This window comes from Aphelocoma coerulescens, chromosome 4 (assembly GCF_041296385.1).
Source record: "Aphelocoma coerulescens isolate FSJ_1873_10779 chromosome 4, UR_Acoe_1.0, whole genome shotgun sequence".
Taxonomy (NCBI): Eukaryota; Metazoa; Chordata; class Aves; order Passeriformes; family Corvidae; genus Aphelocoma; species Aphelocoma coerulescens.
The window spans coordinates 56243395-56270965 of NC_091017.1; the positions used below are offsets into that span (position 1 = coordinate 56243395).

The following is a 27571-nucleotide window of genomic DNA, read 5'->3' on the forward strand; positions in this document are numbered from 1 at the left end:
CCATCACAATAGCCCTATAATAGATATTCCCCATCTGCTTACTGCAGAGTTCTTGGAAGCCACCTTCTGTAGACTCTGAAGCTCAACATATTCCACAGGTTAACACTGTATCAGCCTAAGCTTGAGTGGAATCCTACAGGGCAATATCTATTCTGACCTTGGGCACTACCATCAATGGTGATAGTCTGTATCAGAAAGAGACAGATACACATAGTACTTGAAAAGTCCTCCTGCTGTTTTCCAGTACTTCCTCCATTCCTTCTGGGCAGATAGGATGGGTGAACACCATAAAACATTGAAAACTGGAAAATACAAGTGCATTTATACACTGATATGGAAGATACTTAAGGAGCAATGCTAATGGATGACATATAATTGCATAATGTTTTCCTTTTAAACTCATTCCTATGATTTTTTGTATCCTATTGTTTCTATTATACCATACTGTCAAAAAATCAGAGTTCATTTTGCTTTAATTTCTTTCATTGCATAAAAGTGCTGCATTTAAAATATCATATTAATAAATTTATATCCACTACAGCTTCATTAGGACTCTTTCTATAGAATGAATACTGTATTTGCTTCCACTTGCCTTACTCATCGTCTGAGATAACTAGATGACAAGAACAGCATTTCAAGTTTGTAGGGCATTTCTTATTTTAATTTCAACAGTATTGCTTCATCTGGGTAGTACTCAATATTTAATGGCTTGTGGGAAAAATACTTCAGAAGACAGCTTTCTGAATTAATGAAATCCTCTATATTGTATTACCCTATATCTGAGTCAAGTTGTTTGTTTTTGCAAATGCATTATTCAGAGTATTTTATTCAGAACATTTCAGAAATGTTCTTTGCAGTCTCATCTATAAGAAAAATTTATAGAATATCATGGTGGTTGTCAAAACTAAGTACTTCACTTTTTACTGGAAACTTTAGCTGAAAAATTGTGACTATGATGTATAGAAATAGCAATGGCTCTATCCAGTCTTCTTGTGATGTAAAGAATAGTAAAATGCAAACTGAAGACACTTGACAGATTGGCAATACATCTGTTATCTTTTAAGAATTCAGCAGCAATGATAATATGAAAAACTCATCCTCAGTTCATTGCACTTAGTATATCACTGATTGCCAGATCAAGAACTTTAGATTGCAAAGACCAAATACATAGTCTGTTAAAGTCTGAAAGATCCTCTATTGTATAACATTATATTCCAGCTAGCCCCACGCAAATGTATATAAATAAAACAATAAAATCCCCATAACTGACTCATGTGGTTCTGACTAATTTTTATAATGAGGGTCTGACTCATTTTTTAAAAATCTTCTTGGCCAAATGAGAACAAAATTCCTTCACAAAGATAATTGATTTACTGTTTAGCAGGTATAGGAAAGTGGTTATTAGGGGATTCTTAAAGCAAAACTACCACAAACGTATAAAATAGTTTCTTTTTCTTTTCTTATTTTCATTGTGGTACAAGAATTTTATCTTCAGCATATTTGAATGAATCATCCTCATCTATGTCCATGTAAGAACAGAATGTAGCTTTCTGCAAGTTAATGTAGTGAGAAGTAAAAAGGAAAGTCATGATAAGAAAAGGAAATGAATAGATGTTATTTTGCATAATGTCTGCACTAAGTTAAAAGCTAAGCCAGGAAGGAAGTTACCACCACTATGCTAGGTGGAAGTGCTTCAGTGACATGTGCTTGCTTTTGAGAAAACCAGTAGTCTTCAGATTAGCACTAGGAATAATTACCGTGTTTATTTTGTGTTTGCCTGAATTTTTCAAAATTCATAAAGGTGAGTGATCAGCTTTTAAAATAACTTTTTATTCATTCTGCAGTCTGCAATTGAAAAGATGGCACTGGCAACCAGTGCTTTCCTAAAAGCAGTGGTTAGGATGCTGCACTCATTTGGACTTTGCAAAGGATATAGACTCTTTTTGCTAGATTTTCAACCAACAGAGTTAATTATATGTGGTAATCTGAAAGCAGTTTTTCATTCATTTACGTACACTGCAAAATATTTGCTAACTATTTCCATGCAACTGTATTTTTACTGCCTTCATCATGAAGAAAGTAGTTTAAGTGCTTATGTTCTTTTATATCAGGTGCTCATGTCTTCAAAAATAACTTTTTAGAAGTTTCTTTACTTAAATGTTGTAAAACACTATTTGGTGATGAGATGCTGTCTGTGAAAGAGATGTGCAGTGGTAACCTGACAAAAAGTAGAGCGGAACAGGATGTAACTGAGTAAAGAAAATCTTGTAGCATAAATGCCAAATACTTCTTTGTAATCCTAAAGGCTGAAACTGGATTTAGGATAAATACAAAGTACGTATGTGTGCAAGTTATTAATTCAGTGCTTTTTTAAAAGGCCAGGAGTAAATTAATTTTAAAATAGTTTCGTCACATCCATTCCTAAGAAAGCTTTTGAATAAATAAATATTATAATAAAAACCATTCCCTTGACAAAGAGTATATTCTTAGGCATCATAACATAATTTCTTTATGAAGCACATAATTTTCTGAAAAAATTTAGTATCAAAAGATCTGGATTAGGTTACTTATACATTTTTTTAATTAACCATAAAGAATGGACATATCAGTAATTAGAACATAATGTAGAGATTTTTATAGTTTATAAATGAACAAATTTGGTAAGCTGTCATAAGTTTTGAATATCATAACATTGATAATTCAGTTTAAGATGTTGGAATAATTAATATTTTACCTCCACACAGAAGTAAACAAAGTATTTGTAGCACAGATTATGCAAATAAACAATTACACGACTATTACCAGAAGAAAACATTAACCTTAGTGTCAAACATCAAAGAATAATTACTTTTTTCCATGATAATTTTTCTAGATTGCTCTTATTTGCCATGCTTTAGGCTGCAACAGTGTGATCACTGCAACTGTCTTAATCACAGCATGTCTAAAATAAGATTGTAAAGTATATGAGCAGAATAGAATTATAGTTGGAGCAGCACAGATTTATATTTGGAAAATTAGAATTATTGATGCATTTTGGATGTTTTAGAAACTAAATGACTATGTAACAGTCTGTGTAATGATGTCTAAATTACATTAGAAAGCAAATACGTTGAACAATTTATTCAAAATCTCTCAGGATTTTGGGTCTCTGGTTCATCAAAACCCTTCTGTTGAAAACTGGTTTTATTTTAGATTTTGTGACAAACCTAAAATGTACAGAACTTTTTGTAGATGTTTCAAATCATTGGTTACACCATGAGGCTTCAGCAGACAGAGTTGTTGGAAATCTTTGAGATGTGAAATATAATCACTGGCTCTTCCCTTGTGAGCAGTTCCTAAATGAATGGCAGAAAGCTCCTAATTCCTGGATGTCTTATCCCAGGGGAAATTCCAGCATTTAGTTTCATTCTGGAGAGGGAATAAAAATGGAAAATTCTCATTAAACAGAAATTTAGGGGGAAATCAATTTGCAAAAAACAAGCCTTTAAAATTTTTTCAAAAGAATACAGTTCAGCATTACCAGAAGTGAAAGGTTTCCTTTATATTTGTCAAGCAACCCACTTGTTCGGTTACGAGTCATTGAACCTTTAAATTACACTGATTTAGAGTAGGAGGTGGTCCTTTTGGAGTCTGATGCTTTCAATCCCAGTCCTATCCCTTGGGTCCTGCTACTTGATGGAGTGTATCTCCTTTAATCTATCAGTTGTGTATTCCCCAACCTGTACTGTTGGTCTTGTATCTCTATAATATTACGTGGTGACTACAGCTTCCATAAGGAAGTGATAAAAACTGCAACTGTATACACTGCTGCTCTGATTCAAAACAGAATACTGCAGATCAAATCCAAAAGAGTCAAGCCCACGTAAAGTGAAATATTTGTGATTTTCTTAGTGGGAAGCAAGTTTTTTACAAAATTTGATCTTCCCTGTGAATAATTTCATTTTAATGGATTTGGATTTTATATGGAAAAACCACCCTGTAAATAGAGGTTTAATAGAAGAATTTAATAATCACAGAACTTGTTGTTAACATTAAACATGTGGTTGCAGGTCTTTGAATATAAAAGTTTCCTAGGGTTACTTTGCACAGTTTCATCTCAGAATCCTCTTTACTATTCAGGCTGCCTGTGTTCAGATTTCACAAAACCCTTTCCACATTTCTAGAGTGATGTTTACATTTGGAAGGGTGCTTCTCAGTCCTGAAGTAAGGAGCAAGCCTCTTATGGGTATGGTATGGCTCTCTGTCTACCATGCAATCCACTGGGAAAGTGTAGTATTGTTGCAGCCCTTCTTCGAGTGTTCAACAATCTATATTCCTCCTTAGAATGGCCACAGTCCTGTGACGTGGAAAAAAAGAAAGATCTTGTTTATGCTAGATTGTAATTTGATTTGCTTTCTCAGTAGAGATCTTCCAAGAGGATGGTAAGAACCCCCCATACCTCGACAACATTCACACCTTTTTCACTCAGATAACATGCCTTTTATGCACCTACAACACGGCTCACAGACAGCTCTGGAGCTGTTTAGACATTTGTGAAGTTCAAAATGGACTTCACAGTGCTGAACATAGATGGCTGTCACAGTCCAGTCAGCGGATGCCCAAGTCCACGTACAGATTCCTTGGTGAAAAGGATATGTTAGGGAATTATGATTAGTTGCTCTTGAAAGCTGTAGTAGTGGTTTTAGACTGGTTGCCCAGATGCCCTGGCTTGCCATGAGAGCAGAGTAAGCATCCAATTTTTGCTCCTGGCTCATCTCCACAGACAAGTGCCTCTTTCAGGTGGAAGAATTTGATCTCAGAAGCCTGCTCCACGACCTGCTGTGTGGGTCGGATTGTAAGCATTTTGAGGAAAATAGTTTTTCTTGCCTCAGGGAAAGATCAAGGCCTAAATTTTGTCTGATATTTTTCCTTTTTGTATCAAAACGAACTTTTTCTTACCTGTGTGTTTTACATTTCAATTTATTATGTTTTTTAAGGAGTTTATGACTCTCTGATGTAGTGTTAGTAAAGGGAAGATAACTGACTCTGGCACTGGAGTTTGGATTTTATTTCTGTATCCTGTCAGGAATCCCTGACTGAACTGTTCCTGAGGTCAGCCTGCTGCTGTGTGAGCACAGGTGGTCTGTTGAAGTGGTCAGATGGCAGCTGAGCACCGGAGCAACTAAAGGCTCTATTTTGCTCTCTATACGTAAGGATTTATGAACACATTGCTCCAGTTGCTCATAATGGGAGTTAGATACAAAATTTTCCCTTTATAGAGATGCAAGGGTACTACTAGAATTGGAAACACAGCCACAACACTATAGGTTAGTGCTGCATCAACTCTGGGAAGTGGTTATTCGTAAATATATATTTAATGTTGGGGTCACACAAATTTTTTATTCTTTATTTTTTTATGCTGAAAAAGTAGTTCAAAGTTAACACAAGTGAATATTTGCATGATAAAGCCCTACTCTAATGTGGAAGACAGAATCACACTCATTTATAACTATGTGGTTTTTGCTGCTCTCCAGAACTGCGTTCATGTACTCTAGCTACAGTACTTTGATACTGAAGTTTGGCTATGAATATCAAACCCAATGGTCATAATTAAAATCCATGTTTTTTGACTGAATACAAGAGAATGTGAGGGGTGTGGCTGGAGGATTCAGCAGCATTTCTGTGTATTTTCACTCTGTGGTTTCAATGTAATTTAGAAAGAAAGCTTTCATTTTGGTTGTAGCTACTTTATAACATAATTGCACTGGAGTGTTGCAACTGCACAGTTCCAGGGCTAAGTTCCCTCTCTAAACATGCTCTCTCTCCTTTTGAAGAAGTACAAATGTGCTTTCTCTTCTTTTGAAGAACGGTCAGACTGGAGCAGCTTTGAAACAGGAGTGTGGCTAGATACCATCACAAATTCCAGTTACTATTACAAGAGTTTTAATATAATTCAGCAAATAAAATCCAGCATCTAGACAGTGGGAAAACTCTGTGCTTGCTTTCTCTTACATATGATGCATTCAACATCCTGTCATAACCCTCAAAAAAAAAAAAAAAAAAGTGCATTTCATCGTAAGTTGGTTGGGATATCCACTACATAATGCTTCTATGCACATACTTGTCCATGACTGTCTGGCTAATACAGTACTCTTTCTTTTACAGTTAACAGTGTAATTGTGTTGTGCGTGGATACCTGTTCGTCAAATAACACCACATTTCCACTTTGTACTTTTAACAATTCTTACAAAAGATCAGTGCAACAAAGAAGAGAAAACCAGACTATTTTGCTGAAGGTCATTGTAAATAATTCCAATTTCCAAAATATTCCATGTATTTGTCAGTCATCCTGGAGGGAACAACAGTCCCATCCTAAACAGACAGAGTGTGAATCCAAGAGGGATGTGAACATTGATCATCAAGGATCAGGGTCAATAGCTAAAAAATGTAAGTAGGATAAGACAAGTACTTAATTTTGAAGCAGCTAATTACAAAATAAAATACATGGTTTTTATTTGGTACTTTAAAAAAAATTGTATGCTCCTGGTTCTCTATGGTCTTTGCAAGTCTGTGAACAATAGCTTTTCTTTGAATGGCTAGAAAATACAGATTTTTGTGCCAGATTCTCAGTGGCATTCATTCCTGGCTGTCAGTGAAACACGTCAGTAGCACGTACTTTCTAAAGTACTTAATTTATTTCTAAGGAGTTGTACTTTCTGACAGTTTTTCAAGCTGAATTTGCTTTTAAATGTCATTTTGGAACTCTACATGTAGATTACTGGTATTACGGAGACAGGTTGTGAGCAAGTATCTGGAGAACTAATTTGCTTTTAAATGTCATTTTGGAACTCTACATGTAGATTACCGGTATTATGGAGGTAGGTTGTGAGCAAGTATCTGAAGAACTAATCCAGTAGGTAACTATTCCAATGGCAACTATGTAAGAAAGAACCATTTTTGTGTTTGTAGTCTACATTATCCACAACTGTGTAGTACCAGAAATGGTCTTACATGTTTTATAGAAGGCAGCACTGACTAAGGAATGGCACAGCAATACAGAGCAGAGGTAGCAACACCCGCATCTTTTCAGAGCAGTAGCAGCACATTCCTTCTGTGCCATATACACTTCCAAATATCTGGAAATCTTTGAGGAAGAAGATACCTCTTTCTAACATTGTCAGCAACAGGGGCAATCAGCCAAGTCCTGAATATAAGAAATTCAGTTATTTTCCATCTGTGTATTTTTCTTGTTACAAAATAGCTGTCTTAACAAGTATGAAAAATAAAAAGTTATATGTGGACAACCTCTAATCTCAGTTATGCCTGTACAACTCTAACACTTTTGACAATGACTCACCTGCTTTTTGTAAACACAGCATGAATCTCACAGCTCGTGTGGTTTGAAGTGAAGCAAGGACCTCCCGCAACTGATAGCAGATAGACAATGTGACACTTCAAATCTCTGTCATTATATGGCTTTTACTTGGGTTCTATCTTTTTCATAGCCTAATTTTTGCCTGTTGCCTTTGACAACTGACAACAAAAACAACAACAAAAAAGTGATAGTAAAGCAAAAAGGGGCTATAATTTGCAGGGGAAAATGTATCTTGTACAGATCATCAATGTTCTTCAGATCTGTTCAAAATAACTTTACACAGTATACATTTATCCATCTTTTTTCATAGTCAGTGATGTAGGAACCTGCATGTTTTTGCAAATGAGATGGAGAACTCACTGTTCTTTTTGAGAGTTGTCTCTTGGTCTACCACTTGTATAACAGTTTTGTTTTAATTTTTATTTCCAAAAGCAAAAGGCTCACTTGAAGTGAAAACAGAAGATGTTACTTATTTTTATAAATATTTTAATTTCACTATGGTTTCCAAGAAAGAAGTGGAGCATAATACTAACTACCTGATGGAAATCCACATCAACAATTCCATAGTTGGAGGAGGAAATTCAGCTGAAGAACAGCTAAATCATTCTTGTCTAGTGGCAATGATGGAAGACCAAAATGACTGTATGAATATTTCACTGCAACTGAAGTCTTATATGGAATGTAAGTTACAAAGCTGAGTCAGAATGGAAATCAAACCAGAAACCATATAATCTTGCAAAAAATCTCCAGTAGGTAGTTCTCTGCTTTCAGCAACCATCTGAAAATAATTAAATATTTCGCAAGAAGAGAATACAATTTTGAAAATCCCTTAGTAAAAAAACAATCTTTAGTAGAAAACTGATGATTTTTATATTGATTTAAAGCATATTTAGCTGTGGCTTTTTTTCTTTTTCCCCTAGAAGAAATACAGCAAAGGAAATATCTGTACACTGTTTTTTGCTTAGCAGCAACAGACTCACAAATTGCATGTGACAAAACCTGGAAATATAATTTTCCCTTTCCAATAGTGGAATAACCCTGTTGTCTTGGAGGTAAATTTTAAAATGCCTGTTAACTGCAGTGGTAGAAGAACCAGGAGATAGGTTTGACCATTCTTAATGTTGTACTGCAATATCCTCCTATATAGCCTTACTATGGTATGCTTAAAAGCTAAATCTTCCACTGAACTAAGCTTAGTTTTCCCAGAGGACAAAGGTCAGCTTTTTGTATTTCTCTTTGTGCTGCAGGAGGTTTTGTCTGATAGCCTGACCATGGTCAGGGCTTCCATTCTGTCTATATGCAACACTTGTCATTTGGAAATTGCTGAATTATTACATTCATTTGGTTTTGCACGGCAAATGCATTTTATGCTGTACCTTTGCTGGAAAAAAAAAAGGTTTTTTAGAGTTGGCTTAATCTATGTTAAACAAGTCCAGGGAAAGTCCTAGAGAAGAAAGGGCAGTTTAGGATTGTTTGGGTTTTTTTGTTTTGTTTTCTTTTTTTTTTTTTTTTTTTAAGTAAGTGTGTCTAGCCATGAGAGTAGCATAATTTGTAACTTACCCTGCTAACTTGTGTCAATACTAGGTGCTAACCACGCTTTGCTAATACTGATTTACCTGGGTAGTAGTTACCTCATATTTGCAACAAAAATTAACAACATGCCTTTTTTTTCTCTTTACTTCAAAACAAAGCTAAAGAGGTGCTCAGGGCTTTTACTAAGTAAGGCTGATACTCAAGTCATTACAAGCCGCTACAAGATGGGGTAGAGTGCTCTGTTTAAAAGGAGCCTAGATTACTGTATAAAAGATATTTTTAGTTCTAAATTAGGAGGGAAAAGCTATGGGGTTGTTGGCATTTGCCTCATGAGTTCTCGATGGAGAAGATACAAGGGAAGTCAAAGTTGGTTTAATTATACTATTCTAAGTCAAGGAAAGGGAAACAGTGGTTTGGCTACAGTCTGTAATTTGGATTTTTATGAGTCATAGTAATATAGCTGTTTTTTAAAACAGTTATTTGACAGTGCTAAGGTGTGCATTAACATGCAGCTGCCAAAGAAGTTTGAAAGGCCATTCAAACAACCAGAGAGGAAAGTTCTCCTCATCATTTCTTTGTCATATATAGTCCTGACTTGTACTAGTTACTGAACTAATTCCCTGTGGAATATGGGTGCATTTCTGCAGCAGCTGCTGTCTGAAAGAGTAGCCTACCTCCTGCATCCAGTCCCATGTGATTCTCCCTCAAGGCAACTTTAGTTAAAGGAATTCCCCAGAGGGCTCCTGTTGCTGGCATTTCCTCACTTTTTTGTAAGAAAATTTCTATATGTAGAATCTTGCCTTCTCTCATATATGGAGATGAACCAAGAGGTTAAGAATGCCAGTACAGGCCAATATTGGACCATGGACCAATTCCTTCCATGCTCTATCCAGACAGAGGGCACAGGCATTACCCTTGTTCTACCTGAAATATAAATGTTGATCTTTGAAGCATTTTCATTGGCTGAGTTGAAAAGTTTTCATTCACTTAGTCACCTGTATCTATTTCAGCTGTGGGGAGATACATACAGGTGAAAATTAAGCTAAATTCTAGACAGGAAACCTAATATCAAAAAAGAGAGAAGGCTGAAAGAAAAAGGCAAAATCTCTTTTTTCTTGTTGTTTGGTTTTGGTTTTATCTGTGGGGATAAGCATAATCCAAAAAGCTACCAAGATGGAATGTTCTGCTTTTCTCTGCCAGTGATTTGCTGCTTAACTTTCTCTCTTGTACATTTTATGGACAGATCCAATGTGTATGACGAAGATCATTTGGCTCACTATGATTTCAGTAGTTTTTGTATTTACTATTTCAATTGTCATCTACAAAATAGTTCAAGAAAATAAACAAAACTGTAAGTAACAAAATGTTCATCTGCATTGATTTAAATTTCTATGCAAGTAAAAATATATTAATTTATAATAACAAAAGTGTTGATTATTACTGTAGCTCAGACATTGATATTTTGATTGTCAAATGGTAAAAGCTTCTTAGAGACTGACTAAAGTACTCAGATGATTGATAGTTTCACCTCTCATCTCTTTGGTGGATGCAAAAATTGTGGATGCAAATCCAAGCTTGTTGATGGCAAATTAAATGTGGATTTTTTGACAGATGCTTGGTGGCTCAGTTATATGAACTTCTGGTTTCACATTGATTTCAGTAGATGAAACAACTACTGTTAAACTTTGTGGAAGGTTTTAAGCAGAAATGCCAATGACCAGTATAAGTGAATTGAAATACCCTTTCCTCCCTGAAGATGCTTTATTTAGGTGACAGTCACGAAAAATTACAGGATAGATATGAGGAGATATACACTCATCTGTCTGTCCTAAAAACTGGCTATTCAAATTAATTGGTGGTGTAATCCCATGCAGGGCAACCAAGGTGTGCCTTCTTAAGCCCATAGCTGAATTAAGCTCAGATAACATTTTATCGCTTTGCTATTATTTCAGCAAAGAAAACATTGCTGTGATTTCTGAACCATCACTACTGACTATTCCAAGTGATTAGAAATTTGCTATGAGAGAACTTGTCATTAGTTCCCAGACTGAAACAATTGTTTCTACAATATTCCTTCAGCCAAGGCAGGCTCTTCCTATGCAATTCTCTTGGGATACAGGCTGAAATCAGTTTTACAGTATTTTTTCTAGCAATATACAATGAACAAAACAAGAATAAAATTGTAGGAGTACCCTGAGCTTGAGACCTTTGAGCAATCAAGGTAAAGTCCTCTGCACAAAAACAGTGCAGAAAATTGACCACTTGTCAGCTGCTGGTCTTTGTTTCTCTTCCCCAGTCAGAGGCAGGTGGTACTGGGAGCACACTCCCTTTCATCACTGTGAAAAGAGTATTACTTAAGCTGTTACCTGAGGGAATAGCTCTTAGGTGCTTTTCACAGCAGATTCCAGAGCCCTGAGAGGGCAGAACGCCTCCAGACAACCAGCATTTACTTGCTATTCCCAGGCAGGTGTCCATTCCCACTGTAGGTCAGAGGTGGTGAAAGGAGACCCTGGGCACAGGGGTAATAGAATGAATGGTAAGCCAAATCTATTCCCCTGATCATCCTTGCTGTATGCACAGGCAGTTTTGTAATGAAACAGCAATTGGAGTCTAGCTTTAATTATAACTTAACGGAAGGAAGAAGAGTGCCCATACTCAAAATGTTCCTGTGATTTTTTGCATAAATACGTTATGCCTATATTTTTAAAGAATAAGCAAAATAGTTGCTTGAGATGTCAAGTTTGTACCCCTCCGCCCCAAAGAAAGAAACTGCTTACCTTATCTTACTTATCTTACTGCAAGATAATCTTGCTTAAAATACATGATATTTTGCTTATTGCTAGAACCAAATTCTGAGACCTATTTTATGTATATAAAAACCCCACAAAGTATAAACTAGGACTTTATAAGTGGGCTATTAAGTGCTCTAATCTAAAGGACTTTTATTTGTAATTTGAAAACTACTTATAAATGTCATGTCTCTGATTTTCTATGCTTTGTCATAACATCCTATTTTTAAAGCAGAACTGTAGTTAGTGAGGATTAATGATTTACTACTTTTATTCTTAAACATCACTTTTTTATTAAATTCAGGTTTTTCAGAATCATCGTGAACACAAGCAGGGAGGAAAAGATGTCCTTTTGAGGCTTCTAATTACTTACTTGCTTTGAGGATACATTTTCTGTTAATTGAGGAAAAGTGGGTTTATGAGTTAAATTTATAATATATAACATCATAACCAACATCATTATGTTATTGATAAAAAGGCAAGCACATAAAAAAGATAATGTAAGGTTTGTATGTATATATTAAGATGCCACCTTTCATTGCAAGTCTACACACTCATTTTTTCAGTGGTGATCAGAGAAGAGAGCAGAACATTACTATGTTCCTAAAACAGCTGTTACGAATTTTTCCAGCCATAATTCAATTAGTAGTTTTTCTCTTAATTTCTGAGCACCACTGAAAGCTGTCAAGGAATGTGGAATTATTAATTTCCTCTTGAGACCTTGCTAGATATTCTGCCAGGTAGACTCTGAGACTCTCTGACTCATTAAGCTATTTTCATGAGTGCCTAAAATAAAATATCCAAATAAACTAGGTGGAGGTTACAATCAATCCATTGCAAAGGCCCTAAACTAGAAATTAATTGTTTTGCCTTTTCCCTTCCAATCTTGTCTCACAAACACTTCCAGAACTTCCATTGACATTAACTGTTACAGTGTACACTTGGGGCTTTAGCATTTTAGATCTCCACTGGCTATTCATGAAAAAAATCATGACCTAAATAATTTTAACTGAATGAATTTCTTAGTGTTCTCAAAGGAAAAAGATAAAAACAAATTCTGTTACAGAGAGCTGGAGTGACCCTGTCACCAGAAGCTGGTTGAGCCCTGGACTGCAATCACAGCTGAACAGGGCTAACCATAACAGCTGCACAACTGTCTGCAATAAACCCACTGAGAGCACAGTATTTAGAGAGCAGCAGAAGGATGGAAAGACTGAGAGTTTATGAAGTGGGTGCTGAGGAACAGCCAGAGGTGCCCTATCCAGCTCTATCTTTTGTCAGTGGTGTGGAGCTTGCTCTCAAGCTGTGCTTTCCAAGATGAACACCCCACACTAGCAAGGAATCTGTCAGCTTCCTAGGATGCCAGTACACTCCATCCTTGATACTCCACTGTCAGCAGTGTGAGTCCAAACCTGTACTGAAACATGTACTTTTTTTGATATCCTTCCAAAATTTGTTCAAGGTACACAGTACCAGATAAAGGCAAGGAATAACTTGAAAGGGAGAAACCTGAATGGCTTTTCTAGAAAATTCCATTCAGGAAAATACAAATTATCTGGCCCTTGGTTTTCCTCATCACCTTATTCCAACATCTTCCTGATTTTTTTAACACTTTTCTCAAGGTGTTCAACAGGTGTTAATAATAAGGGGTTTACAAGCTTTCCTTCTAATCAGGGCTGATTCTAACACCTTTTGTTTAAAGCAGATTATAAACACAGAGTAGCAACATCAGTTTCTACTATCCTAAGAAGAAAGGGTTCTAGACATGCAAGAAGAACTGTATCTGCTACTAAAATTCATCATTTTCCTGGTAAGTAATATAAAAGTAAAATAAAATTTAATAAATCTTGAGATGTGCAGAGGTCAAGAAAGACATTTTAAGACTTTCCTATCAAGAGATGCTTCAGGTTTGTTTCAGAGTTACCTTGGTCCTACACAAATTTTATCTGGCTCATATTAAGGAAACACTTTTTTATTATAAAGAAATAATTCTGACAACAGAACTATAAGAAGACTTACATATACCATGTGGGAGTTCTTCTGCCAGTCTTCCCAGTGTATTGCATTAATGACAGAATTTTTTAATTTTTGGTCATGTTGTGTGCCAGTTTTGAGGTTTGGCAGCTGTGTGCTTTTTGTGTGTATGAAAAGTATACAGAGATGTACACGTGTGTATGTATGCTCTATGTGTTTGTGACTCTTGATAAAATTTGCTACCAAAGCATGGAATGTATAGGAATGAGTCCTGTAGCAGGACTCCATAAATGGTTCTGCTGGTATTTCATGGCCTTTTTCTAGGGTGAAATTCCCACAATATGCAATTTTTGAGTTTCAGACAGGTAAAAAATTGTGGTCTTCTGAGAGTGTAGTATGTTTAGCACAGATAAATTAAATGGTATGGCTCAACTCAAAGTTTGGATTCTAGAAAATTGAATTTGGCAACAACTCTCTGTGTGAGGGGCAATTACCAGCTGTAGCTGTGAGTGTTACTGACATTGCTTAAAGAGTGAAATGCTTTAATAAATTTCATGGATTCTGGTTTTGTGAAGGGAGCTATACCTTTAAAAAGATTAATGTGAACATATAGAATAATAGCTCTGGATGGCAAACTAACCTGCCTTCAAAAACAAGAAAAATACAAAACCAGCAAATGAAAAAAATGGTTTTAAATTTAATTAGGCTTAAGTACTTTTCCTTTTGTCTTGTTAGTTCTTTGGGAGTAAGAGGAGACTCAATAATTTATGTCTACAACTCAGTATTTCATGGCATTTCAATTTTACCTAGAAAAGAGTGAATAGCTCCTTGTCTGTCTGAACTTTCCTGTGAGTACAATTTAGCTCCTTGCTCTTAAAGCACTGGCTACCTCTGAGATATATTTGTGAGCTCATTATTTTCATTCTGCAGGAAAGGAATTACTTTTCTGACATCTCTTGTCTTGCATAGCTTTACTAATCTCGTACCTGTTTTATCACATGTTCACAATGGCATTTTTAATGTTGTATATTCCAGGCATTTTTGATGATGGAGTCTTATGGAAATTCAAAACTAGTTTTACTAGATTTTACTGAAGAGAATAGGAATCCCTTACTGGTTTGTCATTCTTGCTTCTAAGTGCCTCCCACAACAATCGATCCATGTAATCCAGAAAGATGCTTAGTTGCATGAACTGCTATAATGGGGTTTGTTTATATAAAATTCTTTGGTTTCACACACTGTAATTTCAGTCAATCCCATCAATTTCACAGTTTATACCAATATAATTTAAAGTGGAGTCAAATCCATATGAAGAGTTTATTCTTTCCACAGTTGCTAAGCTTAGGATTTGCTACCATGATAATGGATTATAAATAGCTACAGATGACTTTGTTGACAGCCCTTGACAATATTTTCACTATAATTAGAGCATAGCTTGCAATCTTTGCAACCATTGAGATCCACTGAAGACAATACAATCACCCTGGAAACACAGTAATGAGTACTTGAGAGGATATGACAGTATATCATATAGATGAAAAGATGTATAGGCGCTACTAAAAGGTTATTTGAAGTTAAGAAATTATAAGGGAAGAAAAAGAGGGAAGCCTATACTTTGAGAATGGGAGTGAATTCTTAGGAAGCTCAGTAAATTACTGGCTTAATGTTACTGTGGTCCTACAAAAAGGTAATTTACAGCACGGATGTTAGTTTTGTAAAACTGTTAGTGGCTTTATATCCATGAATCACTGTCATTAAGTCCAGTGACCAGAGGAAAAGGGGGAAAATGTATAACACCTTCTCTAGGGAAGGATTAAATTTACAACCTTTCAAATTCACAGTACTGCAAAGGATTAAGCACATATAGTGAGGAGAGGGGAGCTTTATAGCATTCTGGTCATAAATGTTAACTAAACATTGTGAGGCCAGAAAAGAATGCACTAGACCGTGTGTTGTACAAAGCACATTTTCTAGACTTTGGAGCTGGTCCTGCCACTGTATTTATGCATAATAGTCCCTTGAATTGTATGAACTGACAACAAAGATTTGCCCTTAAATGCATCCACAAAAAAAGGGAAAGAAGAGAGGGTACTTTTTTTTAGCACAAGAAGTAAGTGTTCTTTAAGGGGCTGATCTGTATTTCCAGACACAGAGCATTTTCATCAAATAGAACTTGATGGTAATAATACATAGAAAATAACCCATTGAAGTCACTTCCTTGCTCTGCGTTTACTACAGAGAATCTTAGTGAGATTCCCACTTAAGAGAATTTTATTGCAAGAATTTCTTTGAAGAGCTTTCTTAAATTGAAGAGGCAGTAGAAGAGGCTTTAGAACAGCTTAATAAATTAATAATGGCAATTAGAAAGGCTGAAATGTATTCCCCACAGAGTTTTAAAAGAATTCAGATAGAAACTGCTGAATTGTCATTTGCAGCTTACTGCTTAAAGCAGTCTCAGATGCAGATAAAAGGAAGAAGGTTATACTTACCCTCTTCCTTAGCCCATTTTCCTTAAACCACTTTGGTAACTCTTCCATTACTAGTAACCGACTAAGTGTAGTTATTCTCACATAGCTGCATCCTAAAAAAAGATAAGTCTGGGGACATGGCACAAAATTACTTGTTGGGAGCAGGCCAGTGCGTGTGAACTGTATGCTACATTATTAAAAAGAAAAAAAAAGAAAAAGCAAGAAGTTGTAGAGGAATCAGATTGCATAAATCAGGACATTTAACACCTAGGCTGAATCTGCCTAGTAGGGTCTGGAAGATTCATTAATATAGCTAGATGGGTTATACTTAAGTGGGAATTTATATTACTAGAATCCTATCACTATAAATTCCCATTTAGACTTTCTTTTCCTAGACTAAGAATGACATTCCTTGTTTATTTTTATTCTGTTTTTAAAGTGGCCTAAGATGTGTTGGAAAAAAAGGCTTGCTCTCATTCCTGTGCTAGAATTGGACTATGCAGACAGGGAATCATATTGTTAAAGTCATCATGTTATTACTCTACAGTCTGTGTGGGCAGCCTTAGTTCAAGCATAATGCCTTTGATGCCTTAAGAGGCCTCCCAGAAACAGACTAGACAAGAGTAAGGGAATAAAAGTAGGTGTTTATTTGAAAGGCCTTCAAAGGTACACCCTGGGGAGCCTGAAGCTTTTCTTAAGATGGACGCCAGGTCACGAGTTCTTCACCCTTTTAGAGGTTTGGTTCATTTGCATAGCAGGGTTAATTCTCAGATTAAATCTTCAGTTTTCCCCTCAGCTTGCCCCCCCTGCTTAGCAGCTCTTTGGTTTATAGTTTTGGCCTTGGACAGTCTTGGTGTCCTTGGAAAGCAGGGGTGGAGAGGCTTTGTTATGTCTGCCTAGCATGAGAGAGGAGAAATTAACAGGCTACAAGAAACTTCAGAGTCACACACCAAGCAGTACAGAATTTGAAAAATATAAAACTTAAAACCTAAGGCATCACCTACATTGCTCGAGCAGTATACTCATTTTCAGTGATATTCTATCGGCTCATGGAGTCAAAGTTTAGTTCATGGTATTTTAGGATACAAATCCAAGATTCCTGGACTCACTTGTCTTGCTCACAGTAAAGCAAAGTTAATTCTGATGGATGTTAATTCTATAACTCATCCTGAAAGAAGAACGTTGCAGGGTCATAGTGACAACCAGGATTCAGAGGGTAAAACCTCAGGCTTCCTGGCCTGCAGTTGTTTCCTGGACTGTTTAGGGTTTGTGACATTCGTAGCATTTGATATGAGTGGGCTTGACAGCTGTAATTTGCACAGAAGAAATAACAAGACAAATTTCCTCTCATTTGAATTCCTGTATTGTTTTCTGTGCTATCCTATTAAAACAATAGATCCTTTCCAACAAGAATGGAGGAAATAGGGGAAATTCTGCCATCTCTCTGATGTGTTGCTTCAGGTTAGTTGACATGTTGGAAATAGAAGCAAATGCTGGCTCACTAGTGTCAGGCCTGGCATCCCAGCGAGTTCAGACTCACTCCTCCTTGCATTCTGCAATACATTTTCTTTTTAGCAAAGAGAACAGACAAGGCACATCTTCTACAGCAGCAAAGCCAAGAGAAGAGAAATTTGTTTAATCTTGGCCAACTGAAACATCACCTATTTGATTCTGGTCCCTCTCAGCTCCTGACATAGCTGAATAGTTATCTTTGCCTCTGTGACTTTCATGAATAATGCTGGGGAAAGCAAAGCTTCTCATAGTATTCAATATTTAACACAGACTTAAATGTTTCTGAAATGCAACACTTCCAAGAAAATTGTGATGTCGTATTACCACTTTGGGGCTTTTTTTTTTTTTTTTTTCAGATAAAAAGAAGGATAAAATCTATAGGATGCAGCTAACTTTAGGGAGCTTTTTATAGCCCCTGTATGCTTTCCATAGAGCACTGATGCACAGAGGACTTTTTCTCTGCTCGGTTTGCATGCATACAGAACACTGTTACACAGAGGCACTGAAGGGGATATCAGCATATATTCCCTTTCTCTCCAGGTTCGTCCTGAGGGTGAAACAAGATCCATTGTTATTTTTTTAAAACTACCCCAGTCAAAATAAAACTTTGCTTTTCAGCTGCTTAAGTGCCAAGATGCAAACTCTACTTTTTACTTGCATTTGTAATGAAAGAAGCCCAAATGATGTAGTCAGTGGAAAATGAACATAGCTAGATATAAGTGACACTGTTTATCCTCTTGTTGTCAGCTCAGTAGAAACCCATGTGTAGGTTTACAGAAGTAATGGATAGTCAGGGACAGGAGTTAAAATATTATTTGTGTTCTACAGTAGTTATTTGAAAAATGCACTGGATAAACAACTCTGCATGTGTTTGCCTGACAATGCTATCTCTGCATTTCCTTATCTGTATTCCACTGAGATACTGTATCGGGATCTGCGTGCTAAAGACATCACTTCACCCCTTTCTGCTTCTGAGGTATGCTGTCATCTTTGTTGACAGCTGGGTGATACCCAGTAGCTCTCCCTGTGTGTATGACAAGTGAGCTGAGGCCACACCACGTGTGCCTGAGTGGCAATCTGTGCTGCCCTTACATGAAAATGTGTCAGAAAGTTCACACTCTAAATTTCATTTGTTTCTGCTTGACTGGTCAAAAGTAGGGGTTTACATATTTTGGGAGACTCTCATATAACCTCAAATTTGCATGCTTTTGGATTTCCACTACAATTTATTCACAAATTTATTTCACACAAATTCATTGGTCTACCTTCAAGCTGCTTCCCAGGTAGACTTAGAATCAGCATGTTGTAGTCCTACTGGTACTAAGAGGAAGTTAAACACAAAACATGGTTAGTACTTTCAGGAGTTCCTGACAAGTATCTGCATCTCTGGGCACTGAAATCCCACTTAAAATCTGTTTGTCCATCTCTGTTTTGTGTTTAGATAGGTCTCAATTATTTTCAAACTTGCATATGCAAGTTCAACACTTTGCAGATATACTTGCTGTTAATAATATGAATAAAAATTATTTAAACTTTCAATAGTGAAATCCAGCAACCAACAGATTCCACGTCCTGCACAGACCACAAAGATACTGCCCGTAATTCCTGAACAAGAGCACTGTCACGTGGATCAGCTGTAGAAGGTAAGTAGACATCTTACAACCCTGATTATTCTGGTTTGCCTCATATATTTAGAATTAATAGTATGCAATATCTGTGCAAAATAAATTACTGCTTCTTCTAGCCAAGTATATGAGATAAAAAACTGGATAATGTGTTTTGTGAGAGCTAGGTGGCAGAAAAAGAGAATCAATTTTCTTTCTGCTACCAAAAGTAATCTATAATATTATGTGTAGTCTATTAAACCCTGTGTGTCCCTGCAGACCTTGGTGCAAATTCTGACACTTTTTCTGGTGTAAAATATTGTGTCCTAGACTCAGCATTGTGCTGACATTTGTTTCTGACAAGGGCAGAGGAAAAAAGGAATTTGCAAATGATCTCTGAAGAAAATTCCATCTTTGAAATAAATAGCTTGCTTATGAAATTCCCCAAGATTAAAAATTGATTGCTCTCTTGTACTTATACCAGTCAGAATGAATGACAAGAAGCTGGTTTTTTGTTCAGAACTAAAACTATTCTCCCACTCCTAACTTTCTGCAGCCACTGTGCTGCAGTAATTGTTTCAGGAAGTCCAGATGCAAGGAAACAAATCTGCACAGAAATGTGCAGTAAGTGATATCTCTTCCTGAAAATACCAGTAATGTCTAGAAACAGAACAGATGCTACTTGAACAAGTAATACAGACTAATATTTCAAGTGTGTAGACAAGGCAATGGCTACTTGCACGCATGGTACAATGGTGTGGTGAATGTTTTAGGTTAAAAGCTTAAGGATATCCTTCTTTTATACTTCTATTTGGGTGGAGTTTTATTGGAAACTCAATATCACATCATGCTATCTTTTTATTGTGTTCAAAACACTGATGTACTGAAGAGCAGTTTGATTTTTGCTCTTCGTGTGGAGCCATGAAGATGAAATTGTACATTGAGAACAGAGCTAAAGAAAAAAATTTGAACAGCTTTGCAGACAGAAGATGAGGTAATTCCACAGTAAATTAATAACTGAGCTAGATAATTTTTTGGTGTTTGAATGAGACTTCTTAGATCATCTGAGTTCAGCTGTTTGCCATTTGGACTCAGTTTCTGACTGAGCAGGTGCTGTCCAGGCCCCACTGGCCCTTCCATAGGGCAGCTTCTTCCTTTTCTGCAGGGGTTCCTCCCAGCCACTTCAGTACTACACCATTTATTTTTCTGATATCTGTCAGCTGTCTCTCAGGCAAACCTTTATCTTCCCATATCCATGTCTGCCAGGTACCTGCCCACCTTAATTTGTTTTTTCACTCTTGGGTTAAAAATAAGACATTTCTAAGGTTGTAACAGGATGTGCTGCTAAGCAGGTGCTCTCCTGTATTCAGTGCCTTCACTTACACAGTATAATGGCTGATCATTAGCATGCTTTGTTAGTTCTGTTCTTCTTCCAGGATGTTGCATTCACCTAAAACTCTTCTTTTAGAAGCAAGAGGGAAAAGGTCATTGCTCATTCCCATACAAATTTAACTTTTGTGTTGCTAGTGGTGGGGAGTAACTGTTGGGGTGACCTTTAGCTTTTATTACCTTAACTGTTATGACCTAAAGGATAGAAAGAAGAGATGGAACAGCTTTTCAGATTTTTGGTTGCTCTGTGAGATAATATACGAGACCCAGGACATTTTGGGATTAATTAATGCCTTTCCTCAATCTCTGTGTGAGTGACAAAGATTAGGTATCTTGAGAAACCCCAAAAGCCTTGTTCAGTGCTGTACAGAAGCAGGCTTGCTTTTCCAGATAGTCTTCCTGTCAGAGGGACAGCTGGCAGTGAAGTGAAATCCAGATGCGATATGTGGGAATAATACTGAATACTCTGTAAATTGTAATGTTAAATGACATTGTGTGGAAATATTACTAAAGGATGTGGCTGCAGAGGCAGAAAGTTAGATCTAGATATTTTCTTTCATCATATTATGTTTTGAATACATTTCTTAAAGGAATACTGTCTCAGAGCTAAACACTGTGAAAATAATAAAAAGTACTTTCTGCTTTAGTTTTGCTTCACTTCCTGCAAAAACCCCCCTTCTTCTCCCTTCATGTGATAAGGTCAGATCCAGCTCGTTACTGCTTGTGTCTGTGGGTGGCTCAGTTCCAGGAAAGCTTGCTAGCTATGAGTACTCGTGGTTATTGCGGCTAGGGAAGGAGATTGTGATCTGCTTTTTGCATGAATGCTGCGTTTGTCTTTGTGAAGTCTCTAGAATGCTACTAAAGGGAGCAGCATTCTCAGTGGGGCTTCTCTCAACCGGGAGAAGCTCTGTTACATGTACTGCACATGAAGGCTGAGTACTGAGGCTGAACTAATGCCAAAATGATTGAATTCCCAGAATTGCCAAAGACAGTTCCAGACTACATCAGCTTGATAAAGTGTGGGTTTTTCTCTGAAGGAGGAGGTGGGGTGGATAAGAGAAGTATGTACCAGGGAGCTTCTTGATCAAAACCCGTCATCTTTGTATCACTGACAGCTGCTCCCCTGAAGCCCGTGAATTTCAGAGCACCGATACAAGAGCCTCAAATAAGGAAGGGTTCTAGGCAGAGCTAGAAACCTGAGAGAGCTCCACTAGGGATGTTGTTAATGGCTGCCCTTCCCTGCCTCAAACCTGGCTTCTGTCTGGTTTGGTAAGAGTTACCTCAATGCCTGCCCTGAATCAGACAGGCAAAATGAGTTATACTTGTCCTCATCTCCTGCCACCTGGAGCTGCACTCAGAGAAATCATTAACCACAGCACAGAGTGTTTGACTTCTCTGTCAGGAGACTACCTACACAGCAGCTGTGGTAGGTTAACAGCAGTTGAGAGGAGGAGGAAAGGTAAAAGTGAGGATCACTCTGATCACGATCATTATTGCTGATGAGCTGGAGAAGCTGTTGACGGCCTCAGCAGCGGCCCTTAACACAATGCATTGAAAGATGAAAGGCTGAAAAACCACAGTTTTTAGCCACAGTAATGGTCAGGAGAGACCTATTTGCCTATTCTGTGCTTGTTGCTCCAGTCTGCAACAGTGAAGTAGTCTACTAGTAGATTAAGAGAGATATCAATAATCAATTACACATTGCAATTTTCTGCTGGGTTTTTTTAATGTCAGAAAAAGACATTTCTTTCTATAAATGTATTTTTAAAGTCATTAGATTTAAGGCAATACTGTTGATTACAAAATGCAAATATATTGATAAACATATGACCATACATGTGTTGCCATGTTTATCAATATACTTAGATCCCGTTGTGTGGTGTATCTATCTGTGTGCACACACAGAAATGCACCCAACTGCATTGTTATTCACTATCACATTGATAGCTAATTCAGCTAATAAGAAGCGCACCAACTTCTGCACTTGTGCCTTTGCCAAAGGTGATTCTCTTCAGCATAGATCACTTAATGTCTCTGTGTATTTTCACGGTGACTACTACAACTACACTTGAGTACCAAAGGTAAGAATCCTCTGTTTCTGCCATTTTTCATTAAACTACCATATTAGCAACTGTCCTGGAAAAAAATGAATGAGCCGTGTCCCTCAAGTGTTTTAAGACAGTTGTCTCTTTACATATTTTGTGGTTTAGGAATGGTATTTTCCAGTTTAGTAGACCCACTAAAACTAGCTGCCCTCCCTTCCAACTGGAAGCACAAAAGACAAAGATCATGATTTGAGAAACAAACAATTTAGTGGAAACAGCAATGAGATAAGAAAACAATAACCAAAGGTGTAGACAAGGAAACAATTTACAAGGAAAGCCTGGGACAATACTAACTGGTTCTTCCCCACCACGTTTTTCCCCACTGGAAGGAACACCGTTCTCCTTGGAAGCATGAGTCCCTTATCCCCGCTCCTGACAATGACTTGAGGTGATATGGAATAATCTCCTAGCCACACCCTCTCCAGGCTCATCCCCTCACAGTTGCTGCAAAATATTGACTCTGTCCTGGCCAGAACCAGGACAACATATGACAGCTGTCAATGTATTGCCTTAGTGCTGTTAGAAGGCTGTGACATTAATTACCCTAATTTTATTTAGATTCAAAACATGAACATTTTATTCAGGGATAATATTTGCATTCAGAGGCAATGCTGTTCAGGTTAGAGCATGCTAGAATAAGGCTCTGGAGACACAACTTTTCTGTCTCTCCTAATGACACCTCCTTACTAATTTGCAGTGTGGTAAGAAAGAACTGTTTGTCCTCCGCTAAAACAGATTGTGCAGTGCTTTTAACAAAGCTCTGCTTGCATCAACCGGTACTTTTAACTTTAAGAACGCTTCTTGCATAAACTATTATTTTCAGCAGCTGTAAAATGCTATGTAATGTATATCTGGTTTGAGAAACCATAAGGATTAACACTTCTGAATGTGCTTGATTCAATGGCCATTGCCTAAACAAAGAAGAATGGGGGCAAAGAATAGCTGAAGTAAGAAATGAAACTGGGCAAGTAAGAGCCAAATCACCATACCCATATGTAAGATAAAGGTGCTGGAGCATTCAGAAATATGGTTATCTCTGAATGTTGATGGTTATCTCTGAAATAATTTTTGAGTAGGGAAGGTTTTGGCTAAACTTCCCCTTGGAGGCTTAAAGAAGCCTGCCTCAAGGAATGACTCTCCCTCAGCGTCCTGCCCTTGTGACAAACCGTCTTTCGCCCGGGTGGGGCCACGTGGAGTCTGGGCAGACTGACTGTGCAGGCCTCTCGCACACCAAAGCTGCACTTCAATCTTAGAGTGATTAGGGCAGAATAAAAGCCACGTGTTTATAGCATGAAGAGAAACTGTGAACCCTTTCCTGCAGTACCACTGTTCTCTGCCTGTTTAAGGGGAAGCAGCAAGGTATTCTCTGAATCAAAGCCAGCATTAATAGATTTCATGAATGACTAGGGAGAGAACAGTGTTCTGTTTGGGGAAATTAGAGACAGATAGATACCTGACAGCTCCTGGATGAAGTGCTGCCATTTTATGAGGAAAGAAAGATGAAAAACTCAAGTGTCTTAAAGCCAACTGTTGTGGATGTTTGGTTTTTTCCTTGAAAGTGCCCAGTGTTATGCTCTGAGCTGATGCTAGACCAAATTCACAAAAACTGGTCACTATTACTCAAACATTTTATTTACTGCATCAATCTCTTTGACAATCAATGCTGTAAGGACAAGATAAAAGAATCTTTGTATCCTACGTCTCATTATTTTTTAAAATAAAACTGGTAGACTTGTCAAAGGCTGCATAAAAGCTAATAAAAGTTCCACATCAGCAACTGCCAATGATTTTTAGTACACTGACTTGCCATCTGTCTTTATAAAGAGCTTTGAGATCCTTGAACACATAAGGTGCTTCACGTCTCTGTATTTCTTTCTGAGTGACAGTGCAGCTGTACAGTTAAATAAGACAAGTTGGTCTCCAGTGAATATAGAATTTAAGGCACAATCTTACCTTCAGGTGAAATGGATTATAAAACTGGAACATAAGGTAGATGATAGGTTACTGGAAGGGACAACACATAGTTAGTATGGCTAAAAAGATCAAAACCTCTGTCAAAGAAATTGTAAAATAGAAGAATTTGATGGGTTGCTTTCCATCCCTACAATCTGAGAAATGCGTGGGCATGAAACCCCCTACGAGTGCAAGAGCTGGCACAAGAGATCAGTAAGTAAGTGTATGAGAGGCTGACTCTTATCCAGCAACATTCAGATTATCATCATCGTTTTCTAATGAAACACTCCCCTAGGAAATTATAAATTTGATTGTGCATATTCCAGTCTAATGCCAGGAAATTTCAGTGCAGGTCCACCCAGGGTATTACTTGGGCTTTGGCTCATGCCCCTCCTGCCTTCCTGAAGAGGTCTTTAAATGCCATCATTGCTGAACTTAGTAGCACAAACAGAAAGTGCAACTAAAAATATTCTTTGCCTGTTTTGCTTACGTGATTGTGGCTTTACAAAAATGTTTTCATATTTAAAAGAACCTCTCATCTGTCTTCAAGCAAGACACCCACACAAACAACAGAAGATAGAAATTATGCAGAGAAAACAGTGAAACTCATAAGACATGCTAGCAAAGGCATGTAACAAGTGTGCTCAGGAGTGAGAGGAAGATTACAGTTAAGCTGTTTTCATGCAGGTATTTGTGAAGAACAGTAGGTGTGATTTTAAATTGCTGGATCCTTCCAATTATCCTTTTGACAGTTTTTCTGAAAAGCATAATTTCAGTGCTCTGAAGTGATAGTACTGTGGTTAAAGTTATCATAAAATTTGATGTGAACCTGCTGAAGGGAGAAATTCCTACTGGTACTGACCTACTGGCTTTGCCGGTTGGCCGTTTTTGTATGACTTCATTTTTTATACCATAATTCCTGTTGATGACTATGATTCGCTGATTTATGCCCTCATGCAGCTTTAAATTGTTTTCAGAACTGTATGCACTCTATTTTGTATTTATTTTTTAACTATCATGAAAGGTAATTCCCTTTGTTTCTGCTTCGATAAGAGATTCTGGTCTTAATCGTACATTAGAATGGCAACTCCTCTCAGCACAAAAGAGCTCACAGAATCAGACTGCTGAGCACATTCCAGGGTACTTTGGCACAGTTACTGGGTTCTGCACTAAATGCATGCCAGGATGTGTGTCTCTCCAAAAGAGACATGAAGGGTTTCCAAGGGAAGCACTCCTGCTTGCTGGCAGAACCGGACTGTAAGGGGCACTGTGCAGGCTGTTTAAACCCAGAGCTCCATTAGCCAGCATCAATTTTTGATGCAGTGTATCCTGCCTACACTTGCCATTTTCTAGCTCACTTCAGCAGCTGCTGCCTCCAGTACGATTTCACAGCCAAGGAACACTTCTGAACCCAGTTCCTATCATGTAAAAGAAAATGTAGACTGATGTTGTAATCGAGCCTGCAGCTATGGGAGCTACCAGAATGGGTGACAAGCTATATTTGCTTTTTCACTCAGTGTGCAAGTTAGAAGTTCAGAAATCCTGTACTTCCACTCCATCTTCCTCTTCCCCTCCCTCATCATTGTATAGTTCCCTAAAAAGGTAAGCTTAACTGGAATCTGTGAGCTCTGGGAGCTGCAATCCAAATTCCAAAGTGTCATTGATGATTAGAGAGAAGCATTTCACTTGAGAATGTGGAAAAAGCTGCTTTTATGACATTATTTCCAAATTTGTCTTGCTGCATAGCAGTATAGAATGGGAAACACGGTAGGGCAGAGAAGAGCACTTCAGCCCAGGTGGATGTGGTGAATGTTTCTGGCTCTGCCCACCCTTGCATTACCCCTTCCCTGGAAGTGGTAAAGGCCTGGTGTGCCTCACTCAAGTTCCCGTATCACACTCTCATGGGGCAGGTACCTGAGCCGCTACTCAGCTGTCAGGCATCAGTCTCAGGTCTTTTCGCTCCAATTTGATGTGCATCATCTATTTTGTCTGCCTTTTAGTTACAATGTTTTTTTCTTTAGTAATAAAGAGGAGAATTCATTACTGTGAAAGTCAAAATTATGACATTTGAGATAAATTAGGGAAGACCTAATTAACCTACTCTTTTTTTTCTGATACTATTTGCTTTTATTTCAGGTATCACCATTTGAAATACCAGCATTACTGGATGAAAGAAGACACATCATACACCACAGAAGAAAGCATCCCCATCTCCAGCTTGGAGAGCTATGTTATCCATCTTTTCATGGGAATGCCAATTATGCATTTTAGTTGACAAGCTCCATTTTGTCCATCATATGAATGATAGGCAAACATGTTTTGCTGCAGAAACAACTTCAATAGGAGAGTATAGATTTCACATCTATTTTTTGTTCATTCAGGATTCATACTTAGTTACATGGTTGTGAGAGAATCCTTGTGATAATTACATTTCTTCATCAGGGCAGAAATTTATTTTATATATTCCATAGGATAAGAAGTTTGTATTAAGCCAGGAATTATCCTCTACTTTCATGAAATGAGCACAATTTTCAACCTACTTAATGCTCTAGATGACTAAGATACCTAAAAGATACAGTTTCTGGCCGTTGAGAAGGGTAGCCAAAGTATTACAGAAGGAAAGAATTCTGCAGCAAGCATGTTTGTTTCCACAGTAAACCAGGAAGACCGTCATAATTTGGGCAATATCTTAGTGGATAAAGAAAAAAATGTGGAAAAATACTAATTTGGCTTCAAATCGCAAAATCGTTATTATGGTTTTTAAAAACTCATTAAGACATTAAATGGGTTTGTACTTTTTGAGAAATTGCATTTCCATCTTTTGTACTAGCTTGGGTCATTAGCATTCAGACTCATTATCTCTTGGAACTTTTCCTTACTTTCCATTTAC

General features: G+C 37.4%; 1 protein-coding gene across 1 annotated transcript; it reads left to right on the plus strand.

The window, feature by feature from the left end:
- Nucleotides 1–1626: 1626 nt before the first annotated feature.
- Nucleotides 1627–27487, plus strand: TMEM156 (transmembrane protein 156). The gene is given in 7 exon segments (XM_069014273.1): nt 1627–1801; nt 6145–6426; nt 7787–8035; nt 10131–10238; nt 13382–13486; nt 19173–19273; nt 26818–27487. Coding segments are annotated over 6 exon segments (1017 nt in total). The 3' UTR covers nt 19271–19273; nt 26818–27487.
- Nucleotides 27488–27571: the final 84 nt, after the last annotated feature.